At 40.5% G+C, this 24103-nt stretch overlaps 1 protein-coding gene across 1 annotated transcript in view; it reads right to left on the reverse strand.

Moving 5' to 3' along the window:
- The window catches only part of LOC122805642 (hypoxia-inducible factor 1-alpha-like), a 515864-nt gene that overhangs the window by 173163 nt on the left and 318598 nt on the right, over positions 1 to 24103 (reverse strand). Inside the window, exon 5 of the mRNA XM_044075934.1 lies at positions 9587 to 9693. Within this exon, the coding sequence (XP_043931869.1) occupies positions 9587 to 9693 (107 nt within the window). The remainder of the gene's footprint in view (positions 1 to 9586; positions 9694 to 24103) is intronic.

The raw sequence follows: 24103 nt of genomic DNA on the forward strand, positions 1-24103 counted from the left end.
AACACTTCATTTCAGAAACACACCTGCTCTTAAGATTACCTTGTCAGACTGAATTCCAGGTCTGTGTTGCAATATCTGATGAAAGCATACATTAACATTGCTATCCCACTGTTTTCATTTATCATACCAATATGTAGCCTCCTGACTAAATGCATAATGTTTAAAGGCTACTGCACATTTAGAAAAGAATAGAATTCCAGGTATGTTTACTGAAGAATGCTTGTTTTTCATAATAAAGTATTCAAGCAAAGCATTAACTGGTCCATTTTTTTGTAGGACTTGCTATGTTTGCATTCCACATGATCAACTCTTAACATGACATCTGAAACATACTTTGCAGGTTTGCTCAGGGAAGGTTCTAGCAAGTTTAAGTTTAAAAATATTATTGTACCCACATTCCTAGCTGTACTGCCGCCCTCCCATATCACAGCATGGAATATATGGCTACTACATCATAGTTCAACATTTTTATTATATCACGTCTTACGACTTACCTGAAGCACAGGTTATAATTAATCTTAAATGAGATGCAAAAGTGAATATGGGTTGAGATAATATAATCCAAATTAACCATTCCGTAATTCTGTAATTGTTATCAACTCTTGCAGGTAATTTTTTCCAGTACATGAATGATGCACAGAAGTTACTGACTGGCAAAATATTGCTACTAGCCAACCAATATGCATCCATGTGTTACTAGACTGTGACTAGAATATGAGAACATAGGCATGACCACTTCACTCACCACCAAACTCACACACAAACCTACGTATTTCAGTGCAATCCCTGCAAGTATACACACACACACACACACACACACACACACACACACACACACACACACACACACACACACACACACACACACACACACACACACACACACACACTCCACCTATTTAACATTCAGAAATGCATATAACATCAAAGAGCTCCCACTCAAAACAGTGCAGCTCTGACTCCCACTAAGCTTAAACAGTGCCATAGGAATTGACAAAATGGAAACTAATTTAATTATGATGATAAAAAACTCATGACAAAACAAACTGCAGCCATACACATGTATACATACATACATATATATATATATATATATATATATATATATATATATATATATATATATATATATATATATATATATTCACTTTATAATCCTGAAATACTGAAATATCGAATTTCAGTATCTCGAGACTATAAAGCTGAAAACTCACAAACCCGAAACCCCAAAACCACGAAATTCAAAATTACGAACGTCACAAAAACAATACACCACACAAACAATCACAAATACACCGACCTCCCGACACTACAACAAACCAAACCAACACACACAAATACAACAAAACAAACACACAAACACACACACACACACACACACACACACACACACACACACACACACACACACACACACACACACACACACACACACACACACAAACACACACACACAAACTCCCTTCCTATAAGCAGGGGGGCAAGCCCCGCTGCACCCATAATGTGGGAAGCTGCAGTCCCCACATCCCAACACCAAGGTTGCACTAAAAACCGGAAGACAGCAAACCCACTACCACACATTCTACACCCCCCTTACACAAACACCACATCACATACATACAAACACGACCATTCTTAACACTTACACACTAACACTATTATCTACCTACCCTAACCCACACCTAAAAACTACCCAACACACTCACAGACACACACAAACCCTCCTCAAAACCCTTAAAAAACATTACACTTACCACATGGGCCATCACTACTGCAGGTTCGAGATTTCCGGATTCAACATTCTGAAGATTCGTGCAATTGCAGATTCGACACTTTGGTCTCAAGATACTGAAATTCGACATTTCAGTATTTCGAGATTCCAAAGTATATATATATATATATATATATATATATATATATATATATATATACACACACACACACACACACACACACACACACACACACACACACACAAACACACATCTAGACATATATGTGTGTGTGTGTGTGTGTGTGTGTGTGTGTGTGTGTGTGTGTGTGTGTGTGTGTGTGTGTGTATATATATATATATATATATATATATATATATATATAGAGAGAGAGATAGATATAAATATATAGATAGATAGATATAGATATATATGGTTCTATGTTCATTTCATTGAAACTTCATTTCATTAAAACTCAAGTGGCTATACACATTCCACTGAAAACTCATTTCACAGAAAACCTTTTTGACAAGAAATATATCCTAAAAACATGTTTTTGCAGGTGGTACACCTCGTACCTCACATATAAGCATGTATGTATATATATATATATATATATATATATATATATATATATATATATATATATATATATATATATATATATATGGGTTCACTTTATAATCTTGAAATTCTGAAATACTGAATTTCAGAATATTGAGATCATAAAGCCGAAACACCACAATACCGAATGCCTATAATCGCAAAATTCAAAATCCCGAGACTTACATGCACACACTCACATACACACAACTGTCCCCCACACACAAACAAAACTAACCTACACTAGAAACAACGAGGGGGGGCTTTGCCCCCCTACACCCTCCTACTTATATATTCTAAGTCCGAGACCGCACAATCACACACACAAAGGCAACTCACAGCCACACATTTCACAGCCCCTTGCACACACACATCACAACCAAAACACACACTACAGCACATAACCTACACACTCATACAAACTTACCTGCACTTACATCCATTCATACACCGCAACACCAGAAGCTCCGAACTTCGGTATTTCGAATTTCACGCTTCTGGTGTTTCACGATTCCGAGCATTCGGTATTAAAATCTCGGTATTCTGAAATTTAGTATTACAGAATATCAAGATTATAAAGTGAACCTATATAAATATATATATATATATATATATATATATATATAAATATAGATATATAAACATAGATATATCAGTGAATCAGTACTAAGGAGCAAACACAGACAGCTAATCTATAGATCCTGGGGTACAACATGAAGCTGACTATTGCCAGCCTCACTTACCTGACAATTCACATAATACAAAATTATACCGCTGCATGCTTTCTATACACTGCTACACTATTCTGTGAAATGAGTTTTCAGTGAAATGAGTTTTCAGTGATCTCATTTCACTCATTTGAGTTTCACTGAAATGAAGATTCAGTGAAATGACAGGGACACACACACACACACACACACACACACACATATATATATATATATATATATATATATATATATATATAAGTTCCACAGCATTATCTGCTTCACAGCTTACTCCCTAATGCAAGTTAGAACTGTTTGCTGTGTCACTGTACTGCAGTCTGCTGCCATGAAGGCACATATAATGCCACAGGCACTGCACGATAACATTTAACAGGGACAGATGAACATGTTAACAAGGTCTATTTCAATTACATCTAAATGGCTTTAACAATCTTACAAAGTGAAAATGGTGCAGCACTGCTGTCAACACCCAGTGATCTGTATTTGAAATTATTTTGTTGAAACTTTATGATAGCTTAAGTTGCATTAAGTGAAAGAGATAGAGACCATAGTCCAAGAGACATGCACAAAACCATGTGATATGTAAGGGCTAGGTGCTGGCATATGGTTTATATGGCACAGTATGATACAATACTTTTTGTATAAATGTTGTGTTTCTGTACATCTGTTTCCTGGCAACCCACTGAATTATACATTTCTAAAACCTTATCAGATAATCAACACTTCCATACCTCTCAACTGTATAGATTTTTGCAGAATGTCCAGGTTTTTGCTTCATATTTTCTGGTGTGTCCCTTCTAAAATCTGTACTTTTCTGGCAAATAGGTGAGGACTGAAGTCATTAAATAATGACAGACGTGAATTTAAGACTCCACATCCTTCAGAAAATTCATGCTAATGCAAAACCTATTATTCTACCAACTCTCTAAGTTTGTAAGAGCAATATTTAAAATCTGTCCCTGTTTGTCCCACCCATCATTTTAGGCTTTGTCCAGATTTTTTGCTGTAAGAGGTTGAGGGGTATGGCCCTTCATCAGCACTAAAACATTATTATTTTTTTAGAAGACAGTCCCCTGTACCACTCATTTTGGGGCTGTACAGTTGAAACCCTATTACATTTATTTTAACTTCAAGGTTGCACAACTTGTAACCCTGGAACAACTATTTTCTTTCATTCATTTATTCACTGATTACCTGCCTAATTCAGCATAGGATAATGGGGAGCTGGAGCTTATTCTGCTTCTCAGTGGGAACAAGGCAGTGACACTAATACTGAATGGGGATCAGCCCATGACAAAATGCACACCTTGTCTGACACATGACACAGACAGAGAATGCAGACACACACACACACACACGCACACACACACGCACACACGCACACACACACACGCACACACACACACGCACACACGCACACACTCACAAACACACACGTGCACACACTACATAAGCACACACATGCACACACTATCACAAGCACAAACACTCACAAACACACACGCACACACGCACACACTCACAAACACACACGCACACACGTGCACACACTACATAAGCACACACATGCACACACTATCACAAGCACAAACACTCACACACACACACACACACACACACACACACACACACACACACACACACACACACACACACACACACACACACACTACATACACTACACTATAGTACACACAAGCACACACATGCACAAACACACAAACACACACACACACACTACACACACACACATACACTACACACGCACACACACACACACACACACACACACACACACACACACACACACACACACTCACAAACACACACGCCACACGCACACACTACATAAGCACACACATGCACACACTATCACAAGCACAAACACTGACACACACACACACACACACACACGCAGACACACAAATACACACACACACACACACTACATAAGCACACACATGCACACACTATCACAAGCACAAACACTCACACACACACACACACACACACACACACACACACACACACACACACACACACTCACAAACACACACGCACACACGTGCACACACTACATAAGCACACACATGCACACACTATCACAAGCACAAACACTCACACACACACACACACACACACACACACACACACACAAGCACACACGCACACACGCACACACACACACACACACACACACACACACACACACACACACACACACACACACACACACACACACACACACACACATACACACACACTACATAAGCACACACATGCACACACTATCACAAGCACAAACACTCACACACACACACACACACACACAAACACACACGCACACACGTGCACACACTACATAAGCACACACATGCACACACTATCACAAGCACAAACACTCACACACACACACACACACACACACACACACACTCAAAAACACACACACGTGCACACACTACACAAGCACACGCATGCACACACTATCACAAGCACAAACACTCACACACACACACGCGCACACACACGCACACACACACACACACACACACACACACACACACACACACACACACACACACACACACACACACACACACACACACACACACACACACACACTATTGGCAGTTTGGAAAATCATCAGTTCACCTACAGCACTTATCTAGGATGTAGGAGGAAACTAGAAGTCTAGAAACACCCAGCAAAATTCCATGAAAACACTTAGAGGACATGCAGAATCCCATACAGATGCACCCCAGATGAGAACTCCAAAACCAAGTGCTGCTGGACAGCAGTACTAACCACTGCAACATTGTGCTCATAGGTCATAGCTCTCAACCCTTTACCACTAGAATCAAGAACAAAGTCAAAACTAGTTAGGGAAATAAGTATCAAATAAGGGGCATTTATTTGTTACTGACAGTACTCACTATAAAGTAGGCACATTAAGAGAACTTGCATTACTGTGAATTTTTTGAAATAAAAGAAATGTGCAATCCTGTTTATTATTGCTTGTTGAATGCAATCTACCACCTGTTTCTCCCCCCAAAATCACCACTATTTGGTAGAACAGCACACTTTTTTGAGCTATAATCAGGAATGTTTCTCTAAATCAGGGAAATCAGAGTTATGACTATGTGAAAGTTTAGCACAATTGTTACAAGTGCTGTTCTCCAATTCATTAAAATCTGGAGTTTGTAAAACATTTTCTGTGCTGTGAAACTTAGTGAAAACTGCATCTATAAGTTTTAGCAAATCTTATTTTTCATTTTGTAGGTGTCTTGGAAAAGAAAATGACAGTAAGGATAAAAAACAACAGAAATCGTTACCACAATAACACGTATCAGCCTAAAAAGGAAAATGACAGTAAGGATAAAAAACAACAGAAATCGTTACCATAATAAATCAGCCTAAAAAGGAAAATGACAGTAAGGATAAAAAACAACAGAAATCGTTACCACAATAACACGTATCAGCCTAAAAATGAAAATTACAGTAAGGATAAAAAACAACAGAAATCGTTACCACAATAACACATATCAGCCTAAAAAGGAAAATGACAGTAAGGATAAAAAACAACAGAAATCGTTACCATAATAACACATATCAGCCTAAAAAGGAAAATGACAGTAAGGATAAAAAACAACAGAAATCGTTACCACAATAACACGTATCAGCCTAAAAAGGAAAATGACAGTAAGGATAAAAAACAACAGAAATCATTACCACAATAACACGTATCAGCCTAAAAAGGAAAATGACAGTAAGGATAAAAAACAACAGAAATCATTACCACAATAACACGTATCAGCCTAAAAAGGAAAATGACAGTAAGGATAAAAAACAACAGAAATCATTACCACAATAACACGTATCAGCCTAAAAAGGGTAAAGTCACATTAAAAATCTGTTTTTTTCCATGATTATTTATATATGTTTATTGATTTATTAGGACAATTTCCTTAAAATTAAGTATTAAGATTGACCCACTTTGAAACCATCCATCTCTGACGTGTATAGACATAGTTAATTTTCATTTTTGGAAATGAGTGTTGTTAAATGAACACATAACTTGCTACTGGGAAGTAGGTCAGTGTCATTTCTGGAAGTGTTCTCACCAGACAGGAGGTTTCCACATGGCCTCTGCATGGAAATACAATCTGATGAAGGCCCACAACTAAGATAGATAAATAACTGGGATGTGTAGTGAGACTGACACACTGCCAATGGAAATCTTACACAACAGCTTTTCACCTCTGTTCACTGTAGCAGAGCATAATGGTACTCTTATTAATTTAAGCACCTAATTATGAAATATCTGGGTTACATAAATTATGAGATCTCAAGTTTATATTCTGAATCAAAAGATGAATTTCCTATTATGTTAACTAGGAACATTTGTAGAAATATATCGTTATGGTTTTAACTGCATTTAGAATAGAGGAGATTTTAGTGCCTTCTGTGAGTCATGCTTCCAAGTTGTTAAGCTTTATACAGGCATTATGCATTTGTTATAGTATAGTTAATGTTTTCTTACTATCTGTTTGTTGTCACACACTTATCTCCATTGTTGTGTCAGAAATGTGATCCTTCAGGTATGAAGCAGACTGCTCATGTGGTGTATTTTCTGAAGATTTTTATTTAATTGATTAAATCTGAACAGACCTCCCTTAGCTTCGGGACATACTTCTCAATGTGTTGACATTAAAAATAGAAACAAAGGTCCTTGAAAAGTAGGAATAGTCAGCCAAAAATATAGAATCTAATTAGCATAAAATCAGCTTAACAAATAGTGCATAACTATTCCTGCTTCTATAGGAATGTGGGATATTACTAAGAAAGACAGTGACAAAAATAGAACATTATCACAGACGGTAAAATCTGTAAGATTTAATTAACTATATTGCAAAATTCTACCACACAAGGTTATTTATTTTTGCTTCAGAAAAAGGAACATGTAAGATATGTGTCCTCTTTCTTTAAATTATGGTGGCCACTAGTGTGCTGACCATATAGTGTGGCTTCCTGTGTACGATACAGCTCTAAATGTCACTTGTGATGAGGGAGAATTCAAACATTGTGTGAAAGTGTAAGTCACTCCTGAAAACAGGACATACTACCAGAAATAGAAATATCATGTGCAGGGGTAGATTAGGCCTGAAAATAGGAAAGTTCCTCCAAAATAGAACAGTTGAGAGGTCTTTTTCAGGAGAATGATTAGAAATGTACTCTGCAATAAAGCAATTAATTGTACTTCTTTACTGGTGTACTTGATTTCATACATAGTTCTTTTGTAATTTGTGACGATGTCATCCAGTTCGTTATCAAGCCGGGATTCAAATATGCAACCACAGTAGAAAGTGTAGCTAAGTATCTGCTGTCAGTAATAGGTATTAATCTGGGCGACCTTGCATCTTTATTTTTTGGTTCATGTAAAGGAATTTGGGAGTGAAAAAAGGTACAGCTGAAGGTTATGGTATTGTGAGCCATGTCATGATGAGGCAATGTGAGAGGACAAAATAATCTGATGCTGGGCTTAGTATTACTGGCTTCTTTTGGTGACTGCATACTGCAGGAGGACTCTTTTTAGAAAATAATTTGTGTTTGATTACTGACTTTCGGTTTCATGATGCATTTATATTGCTAATGCTTTCTTCTCTCCATTATTTGAACTTTAAACCAATCAGGCTACCAGCCAAACTACTTAGTGTGTTGTAAGGACTGCTGTAGTCATTGATCTTGTACTGCAGAGAACTGTAAGCCATAGAAAGTGGTCCCCTTATGCTGATCAATAGTCTCCAAATATTTATTTATTTATTGACATTTGATTACCAGAAAAGTCCAACTGGGAAGAAGTCCATTTTCAGTGGAGGCCGGGGAAGAAAAGCTTCATTTTATTACAAAACATTTTAAGAACAGTAATTTTACAATCTTCAAAAATAAAACAAAAACATCTGCAGTTAAAATAATTATAACAAAATAGACATAATATAAAAACATTGGTTAAAAATTGATACAAGGTATATGACAATCATTTAATATTTAAAGAAATTTTAGACAGTTTGTAGAGAAATTAAAGGTAAGTTAGTCTAATACAAATAGGAATTTCAATATGAAGTGTGGGAAAGATAGGCTCATGATATATTTATAGAGAAAGTCAGAGAAGAGAATTAAATAGCAGTAAGGAAGTATAAGGAATGAAAAGATACCTGTTCACATTTAAGGATATAGTTTATATGGTAAAATAGTGGATTGTTTAAATAAAAGTAGCAACTCTAGTGTTCCCATAAAGAAGGCAGATCCTAAACAGCCTGCTATGGAGAACACATGATGGGTCAAACATACATTGAAAATATGAGAATCTGGATCTTAAGGATAAACAGTAGCACTACATTTGTGGCTGTGGGCTATAACTTTTTGAATGAATTTTTTATGCAGTATAGACAGTGTCAAGTATTTCACTTGTACATGTGTGTATGTGCATGTGTTTGTGAGAGTGAGCTATCTAGCAAAGTTAAGAACAGAAGTCAGTCCTACCTTCCAGGATGCTGACTTGAGGTTCACTGTCTTTCCTTGACTTGTTAAGGTGCATTTCATCCGTATGAAGAAGTCATTTTCATTTCCAGCTTTTCTCTTTGCGGTGTCTGAAAAAATATAACTGGTGTCAGAAGGCACAATACAGTAAATCTTCCAAGGATACAAATCACTTGATTTTGTTTGTGGTCTTGACTCCCTAAAACATTAAAATGCCCTGCCTTGATTTGTTAAGGTATATTTCATCCAAATGAAGACGTACATTTTAATTCCACTTTTTCTGTTTATAAATTATAAAAAATATAACTAATGTTAGCAAGTGCACTACAGTAGATCTTCCAAGGTTAATAACCTATGAATAATTTTACTTTTTTTTATCTTGGTGTATTAATAAATCAAACATTCTCAGCTGTTAGGATAAATAAGATTACAACATTAGGTGCAACAGTGGTGTTTTTAGGCAAATCTTACAGCTTCTTTCATTTAAGGTTTTGCATAACAAACAGCTCCCTGCTTATACAGACAATTTATTTGGTCATGTTCTGTGCATTAAAAAATATTAAACGTATGATACAAGTAGACCAAGTGGTCAGGGATCTGGGAAGCATAGTGGCAATAACCTGACCTTTGATCACTATGTGTCTACTGTAGTGATAAAATCTTTCTGCATTGTACAACATATAAGTAAGGGCATGGTATCCAGATCCAAGGAGGTCATTGTCCTACTGTACTTGGCTCTCATCAGATCAAACATCTAATAATATGCAAACATTGGCACATACCTCACCAGACATGTGCAGCAGTTTGAGAGACCACAGAGGTTCCTCAGAAAAAGAGTACAGGGAGTAAACAAGTGCAATGTGGGCCATCTCAAATCCCTATCCTTATACCCATTCTCCTACAGACTACTGTATGATGATCTATGACTAACCTAAAAAGCATCCTCTGATCCTACACTGATGGATTTGTGGCACATCTGCAAAGTAAATTCCATCACAAATACCCATTCTAAAACAGGACAAGTTAGAAGGACAGGTATGGGTCTCAAAGATTACCCCTTCTCTGAAACATTCTTTCTATTCGTGTAAAGCAATGCTCATCTCTAATCTTATTCAAATGTAACTTGGACCAGTGGATGGGAAGTCACAAACTTTCCCCTGGTATGGCAGCTATGTCCATAATGAACAGGGGCAATCTGTGAACACTTGATGTGTCCAAGCCTGTATCGTAACCATAAAATTCCTTAAGGTATTGACATATGTCAACAATATTTTGGTAAACTTGGGCTAAACTTGACTAGGATTAAAATGTCTCTTGGGTTGATAGCCTAGTAACTACCTATGACTCTATTACATCTTATCTACCTTTCTAGGTTGTTGATGCTCGTCATGTGACCATGTAATTGCAGTTAGATGTAACTGGTCACTGGGTATGCTTCATTTATTTTAACAGGGCTTTATGTCCTCTTTCCAGGACACCTGCTAGGATATGGGTGAGTTCTGCTCTGGTCATATCTCAGTATAGACACATCAGCAATACTGATTTGCTTTTATTCATGAAGGTTTTCTGATATGGGACTTTATATCTGTGGGTGGCTCCAAGATGGAACAACTAATTATTTTTGTTGACCAAAAACTAAAACCTTTCATCACAAATTTTTCCACTGTCTTAAAAAATTCTCAAGGCTTCTTTAGTAAGTGCAGGGATTTATGCAATGAGTTGAGTGGGGTCTACTTGAGTAGATCGAAATTCCACTTACTCAAATTCCATATAACTGAGACAACACTAAAACCTGACTTTAAGAACTTTCACATCACCAGAAAAGATTTCCAGGAAAAGAAGCAGTTGGTCAACATGCGGAAATTTGCCCTTTCCCCACTATAGTGCAATCTTGAAGTTGGTATATTTAGTAGGGGGGTGGGGGTACAGCCCCCCACCCACAATGGGTAGTGTGGGGGCAAAGCCTCCCACTTGGGTGGGTTTGACATGCTTCAATGTGTTTTTTTTTCATGTTGGCCAACTGTCTCTTTTCCTGGAAATCTTTTCACTGTTATCTCTCTGCATCTGTGATGGCTACCCTTTTGTTTGCTATCCTAGTTTGCATACATGGTCACATATAACAAAAAAAAATACACTTTCTTATTTAAACATTTTTTATATTTCTATCAGTCATGCTGATATTAATGATATCCATAAAGATTAATCAATAAAAATGTGAAACTGCACTGCAAAAACTTTGCAAACAAAATATCTGCTTCAGACAGTAACATGAGTACATAAAAGTGAAACATAAAATGTCATACACAATACAAAAACAGTTCTACACCCACACCCATGATTATGCATTGTACTACCTCTTAGGTGGTATAAACAGAAAAAAGAAACACATACAAAATCAGCTCCAATCATTTTCTCTTATGTACAAAACCCATTTAAACTACAGTCAGCTAAAAATAAATTTGGAATGCTGTGCTATCGACAACAAATGTAAACAATCATACAAGGATAATTTAAGTGCAAAGAAAGCAATATCAAAGCATAGGGAAATATTAAATTTGATGTTGTCAATCTTCATCTATTCTTGACTGATGGGTTATGGTTCCAGTCCTCGGAATCGTTCCAGTCATTATATAGCTCACGCCAGCCAAATAACTCTCGAGCTAAGAGTCTACCCAAAATGCCCCTCTCTACATTATCCCAGATCTCGTTTGCCGCTTTTATAGAAAGATGCATCAGCCGACTCTCTCTCACAGCTAAGAAAATTTTGAAATTATATAATACTTATTTCCAACCTTTTCTCTCCCTTAAGTAGTATCTCTAAACCTTGTCTACCCTTTTTCCTATCATCTGAGTGCTACCTTATCCTATAGCAGTTGGTAATTCTTGCGTACCATAATTTGTAGTTTTCCTCTCTCTCTCATAGGTTCATAGGTAGGTACTAGGCTATTGGCCCTAGAGCCTATATAAGCCTAGCCAAAGGTACCCTGGCTTTCGCCACCCAAGAAAATTATTTTCCTGTGCCACTGTCGAGCAGAGCCACAGAAGTGATCCCCGGGGTGAATTTCCTATCTCCCATCCAATCATCAAGATTTTTCTTAAAGAGTGCTAATGAGGAGCTTTATTTGATATAGATAGGTAGTTTGTTCCAGAGTATGAGAAGTCTCTGGGACAGGAATCTATCCCTCCAGCATGTTCTGTTTATTGTGGTGACGAGGTTTAGGTACCTAGAGTGTGTAGCTCGTAGGGATTGGGATTTCTTTAAGTGGAGCATGTCTAAAAGCTCTGGGTTTGATATAGCTTTGTTGTTAGGCAGAGATCGCCTCTGAGTAGGTGATATGCAATGGAGTAATGCTGCAGTTTTTTGAGACGGTCTGCATAGGGCATCTCTTTGAGGCCGGTAATCCTCTTTGTGAGGTATTTCTGTGGCCTTTCCAGTTGTTGTAGATGTCTTGTGAGGTACATACCAAAAGGGTCATTGTACTCTATAATAGGTCTAATGAGTGACGAGTAGAGGGGAACAATTACCTCTTTTTTTCCTGGATGAGAAACCTTTTGTGATGAGGTGTGCCACATAGAAGGATTTCCTGACTACTGTGGCGATGTGATTATCAAAGGAGAGACTACTGTCCACCTGTGTCCCAAGGTCTCTTATCACACTTTTGGTGTTAAGTAGACTACCACCTATGTGGTAGTTCATGGGTACTGAGTTTTTACCAAAAGGAATGACAATGCACTTTTTGGCATTGAGCTTGAGGTCATGGCTTTGACACCAGGCATCTGTCTCAGCAAGGCCCTTTTGTAGGATGTCCACACCTTTTGGAGTTTTGATTATGGCTCCTAGTTTGCAGTCATCTGCAAACTTCATTAGCCAAAGACCTTCTGTGTTGGCCTGTACTTCAAAGAAGTAGATACCAAACAGGAGAGGACCCAGGACTGAACCCTGTGGTACTCCACTTGTCACTGGTCTGAAGCTGGATTTGGAGTCTGCTACTTTCACAGTGTGGGTTCTGTCAGTGAGCCAGTTGGCAACCCATCTTGTGACACAGGGATTTATACCTAGTTTAGTGAGTTTATCTATAATTCCAGAGTGGGGGATGGTGTCAAAAGCCTTGGCGAGATCTAGATAGGCTGTGTGAACCACCTTACCCTCATCTACAGCTTTTGTGACTGCTTCAAAGAAGTCTATCAGGTTTAGGAGACATAATCGGCCTTTTACAAACCCAAACTGGGTGGGGTCCTGAGCTTGGAGATTACCAATGTCATTGTTTATAAGTTCCATGATGATACGCTCCATAGCCTTGCAGACCAGACTCGTTAGGCTAATGGGGCAGTAGTTTCCGGGGTCTGTGGTGGCTCCCCCTTTCTGGAGTGGGATAACTGTCGCTGTGCGCCATTCAGTGGGCACATAACCTGAGGTGAGGCTATGATTGAACATGGTACTTAGGTGGGGTGCCAGTTCGTTCTGTAGTTTATGTAGAACACAGCCTGGGATGTCGTCAGGCCCCGTGGATGCTGTGTTCTTGGCTTTGGATAGTGTGTTTTTTACCTGTGCAGCCATGATTACAGGAACTTTGCATTCTTCTGGTATAGAGATGGGCCCTTTAGGGGATGACAGAGGGGTAAAGTTAGCACTGAACCTATCTGCCAGGATGTTGGCAATATCCGTTGGTTCTGTATATTTAGTGCCATTGTGCTGTAACTCAGAGCAGATCTGAGTGTTGCCATTGAGATTCTTGACATAGCTATAGAATGCTTTGTGGTTGTCTTTAGAGTCAGTGGCGATTTTGTTTTCATAACTATCTTTGGAGGATTTTATGAGGGATCTCAGCTTCTTACTGAAGCTGACCAGGGAGTTTCTCCAATCATGAGATTTTACTCTTTTTTGCAACAGTTTCTTTCTTCTGTTGTAGAGTTTGTTTATGGCAGGGGACCACCAGATTGGCTTCCTTTTTTGGAGGATAGCATCTTGGTTCTGTTAGGGATTGCACGATCCATGCACTCATGTAAGTGCTTATAAAGTGCATTTGTGTAGGATTCAGCAGTCATACCTCTATTATCCGTCAGCATGGGTGTCGTGAAGTTTGCCACTTCTGTCTTAAGAAGCATGAAGTTGGCTTTGGAGAAATTTTTTACTGTGGTTTCCCTAATGGGGGGTGGGGGAGGGATGTGGATGTCTAGGGTGATTAGCTTATGGTCGGATCTGACCAATGAGGAATTGACCTCTGGTGTGGAGCACCAGTTGCCCATGTTGGTAATAACCAAGTCTAGGATATTGCTGCCCCTGGTGGGGGTGTGGATAAGTTGATCCATGGTATTGGAATTTATGAATTCCAGAAAATGTTGAGCACAAGAGTTGGTACATGAGTAGTTTTCCCAGTTAATGGTAGGGTAGTTGAAATTGCCCATTATTAGGGTGTTAGGTTGTACCCTAATATTTTCCAGTGTATTAAGAAATGAGGAGTGGTAATCCTGGGACATGGTGGGGGATCTGTAGCAAGCTACAGTTTGGATTGCGGTCTTGCCCAGAGTTAGTTGCACTTGGATAATCTCGGCTGCATTATACTGACCAACTAGCCTGCAGGTGTGGATATCCTTAATGAATATGGACATGCCACCGCCTTTAGTGTTTCGGTCCAGGTTAGGTGGCCAAAAGGTGTGGTATGAATTATAGCCTGATAATGCAGAGGTACTCTCTGGAGCCTTGAACCAGGTCTCTGTCACTGCACAGATGTCGATGTTCTCCATTTTAAGGAGTGTCTCGAGAGATTGCATTTTGAGGTTTAGACTTCTAGCATTGAGTAGCAATACCCTCAGATTCTTCTTGCCTGTACCTTTTAGGGTGGTGAATTTGTCATTTGAACCTTGCCTTAAAAAGGCACTATAGGGGTGGCTAGAGCCTTAGCCAGTATCCGGAATCCCCGGGGAGACAGGTGCAGGCCATCTCTGGCAAAGCATCATGGCTTGTCGATCATGTCATCCCAGGCAGACATTTACTGGATCCCCTTAGAATGACACCAGAAGCTTAGCCAATTGTTGAAGTCAATCATTTTGTCTTTGTACTGTGGTATCATTCTGGTGATTGCAGGATGCTACTCAGGGCTAGGGTCATACCTGCCTGGGCTACAAGATCGGACAGCTCCTCCATGTCCCTTTTCATGTAGTCCAAGGAGGTACATCTCAGGTCATTCACACCAACATGGACAATGACAGAGTCATATTTGTACTTGTTGTGGAGTGACCTGAGTGCATGCATTATGTGGCGGATCCTGGCACCCAACAGGCAGCTGACAGTAACTTTCTCCTTGTTTAGCCTGGTGAGTGGAACTTCAGTGTGCCTGACTATAGAGTCACCTATGACTAGAGTGTTGGGTATGTTGTTATGCCTTATGGGCTGTGGTTGAGTGGCACACTGAGTTTGTGGGCTATGTGTCATTTATGTTGTGTTGGGGGGTGGAGGTTGCTTGTGATTCTGCTTTGGAGTCCCCTGTTGCTTGGGCAGGTTTTTACTGAGAGCCTCTGTGAATGTAGGTGTGTGTTTTGTGTTTCTATGTGTGAGTTTTGGTAGTGTAGGTTTTGAGGGACTATGTGCTGAGTGTGGTGTGGTGCAAGTGTTTACCTTCTCCTCTTGACTGTCTAGTCCAGTCTTGGGTGAAGAGAGCTTTGCTTCCAGTTTGGCTATATAAGTGCATCTCTCACAGGTTGTAGTGTTGGGTGGTAGGAGGAGAGGGTTGTCTGTGTACATGAGGCAATTACTGCATTGCCCCAAGATGCCCAGATTCATCAGGTAGACAGGAGAAAACACTGGGGGCTGACCCTTAGACATGCCTGGATAGGTGCTTATTTGTTAAGTACTAGAAACTGTTTTCCTGTAGACAGTGAGGAAAGTTGAGTGCTGTAGTAATTTGTAGCTTATTTATTGCTTACAATAAGTTCTGAACAAGTGCTGAAACAAAAAACTGGCTAGTTCTAAGAAACAAAATTAAGCTAGAAGGCTTCCCTCCAACATAGAAAGGCTTGGGGGCCTAGAAGCCTACAAATAGTCCTGGACACAGCAAATCTATATCCAGGTTAGACTACTCACAGGAAAGGCAGGAAACAAGCTTGGAAATTTTTTTTTGTAGTGGAAAGAGAGAAAGGAGTAGCAGAAACTAAGCTGATTGGCCTTCTCAAATGTTCTCCCTGTACTGGGTAGAATGAGGTAATGACACTAGACTGGGAGGAGGGTCCCAGATCAAATTTACACTAGGGGTGGGCAACTGCAAAGCCACCAACTATAAGAACACTATACCAACAGGGAGGGAGAGTGGGAAACAAACTGCAGAAATGTTTCTCACAGCTGAAAAGCAGCAGTGAGCCTTTAAATGAAAGTTTTAAACAGCTAAAGGAGCCTCTAGAAAAATGTGTTTAACTGCAACAAGTTATCAGAAACAAACAACCCAACAGATGCTTAATAAACGTGGACAATTTCCAGATAATACCTCACACACAGTGAAACTAGCTAGAAAAATACACACTACACAAAGTGCTATAAATAACAAAGAAATAAAGAACAAAATAAGCAAAAAACAGGATATTTAATGTTATATATTATAGTTCCGAGTTTGCTCAGTGTCCTTCCTTCGATTTGCTCAGTGTGAAATGGCAGAAACACTCACAACTTAACTTCTTAGGTAACAGAAAGTTGAAACCTGAGACAGCTTTTAAGAAAGAAATCTCAAAAGAACCAAATGAGGTGCTTAGTCTAAGCTGTAGTCCAGGTGACCTCAGTCAGCCAATGACCACAAACAATTCTCTCTCACTGAAATGCCTGATGGCTTTGGCTAAACCAAGATGTCCCTGAATATGTGCTCAGACACACAGCCTCCACAAACACTAGGCCCAAATACAAGCCTGAATATGAAAATGCTACAAATATCCCCACTACTTAGAAACAAACTGCAGAAATGTTTCTCACAGCTGAAAAGCAGCAGTGAGCCTTTAAATGAAAGTTTTAAACAGCTAAAGGAGCCTATAGATAAAAGAGTTTAACGGCAACAAGTTATCAGAAACAAACAACCCAACAGATGCTTAATAAAAGTGAACAATTTCCAGTTAATACACAGTACACAAAGTGCTATAAATAACAAAGAAATAAAGAACAAAATAAGCAAAAAACAGTATACTTAATGTTATATATTATAGTTCCGAGTTTGCTCAGTGTCCTTCTGTTTGGTAATCTCATCTACCATCATCGGTAGGAGTCTTTCTCTCTATGTGAGTGTTTTTTTTTTTTTTCATTTTTCTGTCTTGAACTCTCTTTCCTTGTTAAAATGGTGAATAAATCAAAATCCACCAGTGGATTTAAACAGTGCCAAGAGTGTGGCAGGAAAATCCGATAAATGTGTATATTGTTTGGGTCTATCTGCCAGGGCATCAACTCTAGAGCCCTGGTAGAGTGCAGAAATAAGTTAATATTAAAGCTTTGTCCAAGGAGAGCAGTGTTCCAAGGCCTCTGGCTCAAAATCTAGTTGTACGGTGCCAACATCACCATCGGCACCAACATCTAAAAAACATAACTACCCTTCTGCAGGTTCTTTTTTGGAACTGAAATCAAACGTTCCAAAATTTTCAGAACAGACTGAGTCCTCAGCACCAACTGCTACCTCAGTGCCATCAATACCTACCATGACACCAGCACTGATAATGACTCCAGTGTCAGCACAGGCTTCTTTAGTTACCACATCAGTACCAACTTCTCCTGTGGCACTATAGCTCCTACCTTCTGCCCCAGTGCCGAAAAAGATGGAGACTTTCTATGCATCCAGAACAAGATATTCTCCATCTATTCATAGGTTTATAGGTGTGTACTAGGCTAATGGCCCTGGAGCCTTTAGAAGCCTAGCCCAAAGGATTACCCTGGCATCGTGTCACCCGACATTAGCTCCTAGTGCCTCTGTCGAGTAGAGCCACTGGAGTGATCCCTGGAGTGAATTTTCCATTTCCCATCCATTCATCAAGATTTCTCTTGAAGAGGGCCCGTGAGGTACTCTGTTTGACATGTATGCAAAGTCTATTCCATAGCATGGGCAGTCTCTGGGTTATGAACATGTCCCTCCAGCATGTTCTGTTGATTGTGGTAATGAGGTTGAGGTCTCTGGAGCATGTGGTGTGGAGAATTGGGATTTCTTTAGATGTAGCATTTCTAACAGAGTTGGGTCAGACATGGCTTTGTAAGTCAAGCAGAGATCAACTCTAAGTAGGCGATATGAGACAGAGAATAGTTGGAGTTTTTTGAGTCTGTTCAAATAGGATAACTGTTTAAGGCCTAGGATAATCTTTGTGAGGTACTTTTGCGGCCCCTCCAGTTGCAGCAGATGTCTAGTGAGGTACATGTCAAATAGGGCATTGTATTCGATGATTGACCTAATGAGGGAAGAGTAGAGGGAGACAATGACCTCTTTCTTCATGACTGCAAAATCCTTTATTAATGAGATGTGCCACATAGAAGGACTTTCTGACCACAGTGGCAGTGTAGTGGTCAAAACAGAGGTTGCCATCTCTATCTCTTATAATACCTTCTGTGTTCAGTGGACTACCATCGATGATTGATGATTGATCCCTTTCTGGGTCATCTCCCTAGCCCTTTCATAGAGAGACCTGAATCTCCCTCTGGATTGTCCATTTGCTCCACCAGGAGTCTTTCTGAAGTTGACATAGTGAGGTTGGTGGATCAGGTTCTGATGGCTAGGGGTTGTCCTCCTTCTTCTCAGCCCCCTCTCCCTCCTGGACTGGGGAAGTTTTCCCCCAGCACAACTACATATATTCCTCCTCTGACCTCCTCAGAGGCTTTAGAGCTGTCGACATGAACCACACAGACTCCAATGGTCTCAGCACAGACAACATCTTTGTCTTCAGTTCTGGGCATGGTTCTGACTCTCTCGTGCCATTAGAACCAGTGGGTCCCTGAGATCAGTCCTCCGTTGTCGGGTCCGGAGGGTTTGAGCCAACTCCTGTTTTATATCTGGAGCCAACTTTGGTCTGCACCACCTGCTGGCCTTTCCTTGGCTCTGGCTTTGGAAGTGAGTCTCTCGGGGTGGGATGCGACCCCTGTTCTGAGTTTGTCTGTTCCAGGATCTCATCCCTCCTCAGGAGGGCCTGCCTTCCAGGCTATTGAGAGGGCCTTGGCCACTGCTACTTCTCAAGTGTCTCCTGTATTTCCAGAGTCTCACTCCTTGACCCCTGCTTTTCCAGAGCTTACACCAACCTCCGTACCCAGACAGTGAACTCCAAGGATGCAAGTGATGCCATCCAAAGACCACTCTTCTTCTGAGTCCATGTCAGATATTCCCACTGAAGAGCCCCCTCAGAAGAAATTGTGTAAGAGGAAACACCTGAACTCCCTGAAGAGTCTGTCACCAAGGACACAGATTTTGATGAGGGGGAGGGTTCCCCCAGCTCATCCCTTCAAGACTTCTCCTTTGGAGACATCTTGGAAATCTTCAAACAAACAGAGGGGTAATTGGAAGTCCAAAGACCCTTCCTATGATGAGTCTGTGTACTTGAAAGCCTTTGGAGCTCACCATCTACTTCCTGGGTGACCTCCTCCCACTGTAAATCTTATAAATTGATCACTCAGTGGGCTTGGAAGGCTCCAGAGTCGATAGAACCAATTCCCCAGAGACAAGATAAAATACTCTCCATTCCCAAGGATCATCAGTACTAGGTGAAAGGATTAGCAGTAGATGCCATGCAGGTGGTGGCTGCCACTGCAAAGGAACTAGCTGAGGAAAGCTCCACTGTTCATCCCCATAACCAAGAGTCAAGGGCGATGGACAGATTTTGGAAGCGGTTTTATGTATCATCGACCTTTACCATTAGGTCCTTGAACTTTATAGCACATTTCACTAGGCTCCAGAGGGATCTGATCAAGAAGCTATCAAATACAGGAGTTATAGCTGAGGGGGTCCAGGAAAAAGTGGCCATCCCAATTAGCTACCCTGGAGTCTATCTCTAATACGTCCATGAGGCTTACTGCACATGCAGCCGAAGGGGTGACCAGGTCAACCAGTTCAGATGCTGCTATTCAACAACACATTTGGATGTGCTTGTGTGTGTTTGCAGAACCATTCAAGTCTTCCTTCATCAGTGCTCCTTTTGATGGATCCTCTTTGTTTGGCCCCAAAGTTAAAGAAACTCTATCCAGGTGTGAGAAAGATGAAAAGATGCTGTCTGCTGTGGGCATATGTTTTTCTGCTCCCCAACAAGCCTATTCCTGGAATCAGAGGAGGGGAAAAATGTGGTTCAGGAAGTTCCAGAGGCCTTTTCAGGACACACATGGTGCTGACTTCCCTTGGGGCTAGGGTGCTCAAATGGAAGATGCCATCCTAGAGGAAATGGTGGCCAGCAGAACCAGGGTTCCAGAGAGTTTTACTTTGGCCAACCCTATCAGTGCTCCTGAAAGGAGGCCCAATTGCTTACCTCTGGAGGCAGTCAGGAGAAGATTTTCTTTGAACCTAACAGCCATGAGACAAATAACCACAGACACCTGGGTGTTAAGAATTATTTCCAGAGGTTACTATATCCCTTTCACTCTTTACCCAAGAACTCAAACAAAACTCCCAAATGTTCCACCCAGTCAGAGGGACCAAGCAGCCTTGTAAATACAAAAGCTGCTATAAAAAAAGAGTCATCCAAGAATTCCCAACAGAACAGATAGGATCTGGATTTTACTCAAGGTTCTTTTTAGTGCCAAAAAAGACAGGGGACTGGAGACCAGTTCTAGATCTCAGCCTTCTAAACAAATTTGTTCAACTGTCCAGTTGGTCATGGTTCAGTCACTACATCCTTTTCTACAGGAGAATAATTGGATGTGCTCTATAGACCTTCAATATGCATATTACCACATAAAAATGGACAAATGCTCAAGAAGGTTTCTCCATTTCTGGCAAGACGACAGTCACTATCAGTTTAGGGTGCTGCCCTTTGGTCTCACCACAGCCTCCTGGGTGTTCACTAAATGTATGGCAGCAGTAACAGCTCACTTGACACTGCATGTATTCTGGGTGTTTCCACATCTAGATGACTGACTCATCACTGCTTCCACCAGACATTTACTGCTACAGGCAATGGAAATCATCCTGCAATTGTTCCTACATCTAGGCATTATTGTCAGTCTTACAAAGTCTCAACTGACTCCGTCTCAGGATATGGAATTTATCAGAGCTCATCTCAGCACTCTTTTGTGTGGCCTCCCTACCTGCCCATAGATTCCAGAAAATAAAATCTCAAGTTCATGCTCTCCTGTGCTCAAAAAATGTACCAGCCCTACTGGTGCTTCAAGCATTAGGGTCCATTGCAGTGGCGAAGATTCTGGTCCCACTAGTTGAGATTTCACATGAGATTACTGTAAAGGCTTCTGGTAAATCAATGGTCCATTCTAACCCCACCCCCCCACCCCCAATGAACCACCCCATACTCATCACCAGTCAATGCAAAAAGGACCTATCCTGGTGAATGGAATCCAAACAAATTCTTCTGGGCCACCCCTTTGTCCCTCCTAAACCCAAAGCCACAGTGACCACAGATGCCTCCCAGATGGAGTGGGGAGGGCATTATCTGGGAAAGACAGTCCAAGGCACTTGATCCCAGATAGAGGCCAATCTGCATATCAATGTTCTGGAGCTGAGGGCAGTGCTACTAGCATTGCCAGCATTTCACTCTGCCCTTCCTCAGGGAACTATTGCAATTCAATCAGACAACATAGTCTGGTACATCAACTAGCAAGGGGGAACCAAATCCTATCTCCTGTGTCGAGAAGCCTTCTGAGTGTGGCAATGGGTAATTGCCTCCAACCATTTTCTGATAACAATGCACATCCTGAGAAGCACAAACTTGAAAGCAGACAAGCTAAGCAGATGCATTCTAATGCCTCACAAATGTTCTCTCAATCCCAAGATAGTGAAGAAGATCTTTCATTGCTGTGGCAAGCCTTGCTGCAACCTTTTTGCATCACCCCAAAACAACAAGTGCAGAAGCTACTTTGACCTAATCCCCTCTCAGGGGGAGTCCCCAAGAGATGCTCTTTTCCTCAGTTGGCCCCCGGGTCTCCTCTATGTCTTTCCACCTTTCCTTCTGATCCCTCTTTTCCTCAAGAAAGCAGCCAGGTTGAGAAGCAGAGTAATCCTCATTGCACCCTTCTGGCCTCAACAAATTTGGTTTCCCATCCTATGGCCTCAGCTAGTTCACCGTCTGTGGATTCTGGACCCAGTTCCAGACCTTCTGTCTCACTTTCAGGGACTGGTGCATCCTAATCTTCAAAGTCTCAAGATAACTGCTTGGTTTCTCCAATTCCATTAGTCACCAGACATAATGATATTCCATCCCCAGTATGAAAAATTTTGCTGGCAACACATAAACCACCCACCAGGAATCTGTACCTCAGTAAACAAAAGAGATTTTCAATCTGGACTTATGATAATGGCCTCAACCCCCTTTCAACCCTTGTGGAAAAAGTTTTACAACTTTTGGCCATGCTTTTTGCTAGAGGAGCGTCTGCCTCTACTGTTAAGGTCATTCTAACCATCTCTAATTTTCATAGTGGCTTCGGAGAACTACCCTTAATTTCATATAGGCTATGTAAGGTCTTCCTCAAGGGAACTATTCAATTAAAGCCTTCATTTAAATACCCTCTACCCCATGGGACCTGATTGTTGTTTTGCATCCCTGGTACTTACCCCCTTTGAACCAGTGGCTACTTGTGACTTAAAGTTCCTCTCTTGGAAAATGCTTCTACTTATATCTGTAACCTCTACAAAATGAGTATCCAAACTGCAGGCCTTATATTCAAACCCCCTTATTTAATTTTCCATAAGGCTAGAGTTACACTCAGAACCAGTCCATCCTTTCTTCTGAAGGTGGTCTCAGAGTCCAACATTAATCAGGCTATAGACTTACCTGTCTTTTTTCCCAATTTTTCCAACAAAGGCGAATATTGCTTATACTTGTTAGATGTTCACAGGCAATTATGTTTCTACCTCAACAGAACTAAAAAAATTCAGGAAATCAGGACAGTTATTTGTTTCCTTCTCTGGCGAAACCTTAGGAAAATCTGCCTCTAAGGTTGTCTTGTCAAAATGGTTAAGAGATTGCAATACGTTCATTTATAACAGAAAGAATCTAAAGCTACCTGTGCCGGTGAAGGAACATTTTACTAGCTCTATAGCTACTTCAGCTGTTTTCCATTTGAAGGCATCCATCAGTGAAATATGCACAGCAGTAACATGGGCTACTCCATATACATTTATTACTCATTAAAAATTGGATTTGGTCTCCGGGGGAAGAGCTGCCTTTGGTTCTATGGTTCTCAGGGATATCCTTCTATAGCGCCACCCAGGATCTAAAGTAGCTGGGGACTCTATCCCATCAGTCAAGAATAGATGAAGACTGACAACATCAGATAAAGAAGTTATGTCTTCCCATAATGTTCCATCTGTGTTGTCAGTTTTCATCTATTCTTGGTGTCCCACCCTCCTTCCCCCTCCT

Source organism: Protopterus annectens, chromosome 6.part1 (assembly GCF_019279795.1).
Source record: "Protopterus annectens isolate FY-2018-M chromosome 6.part1, PAN1.0, whole genome shotgun sequence".
NCBI classification, from domain to species: domain Eukaryota; kingdom Metazoa; phylum Chordata; order Ceratodontiformes; family Protopteridae; genus Protopterus; species Protopterus annectens.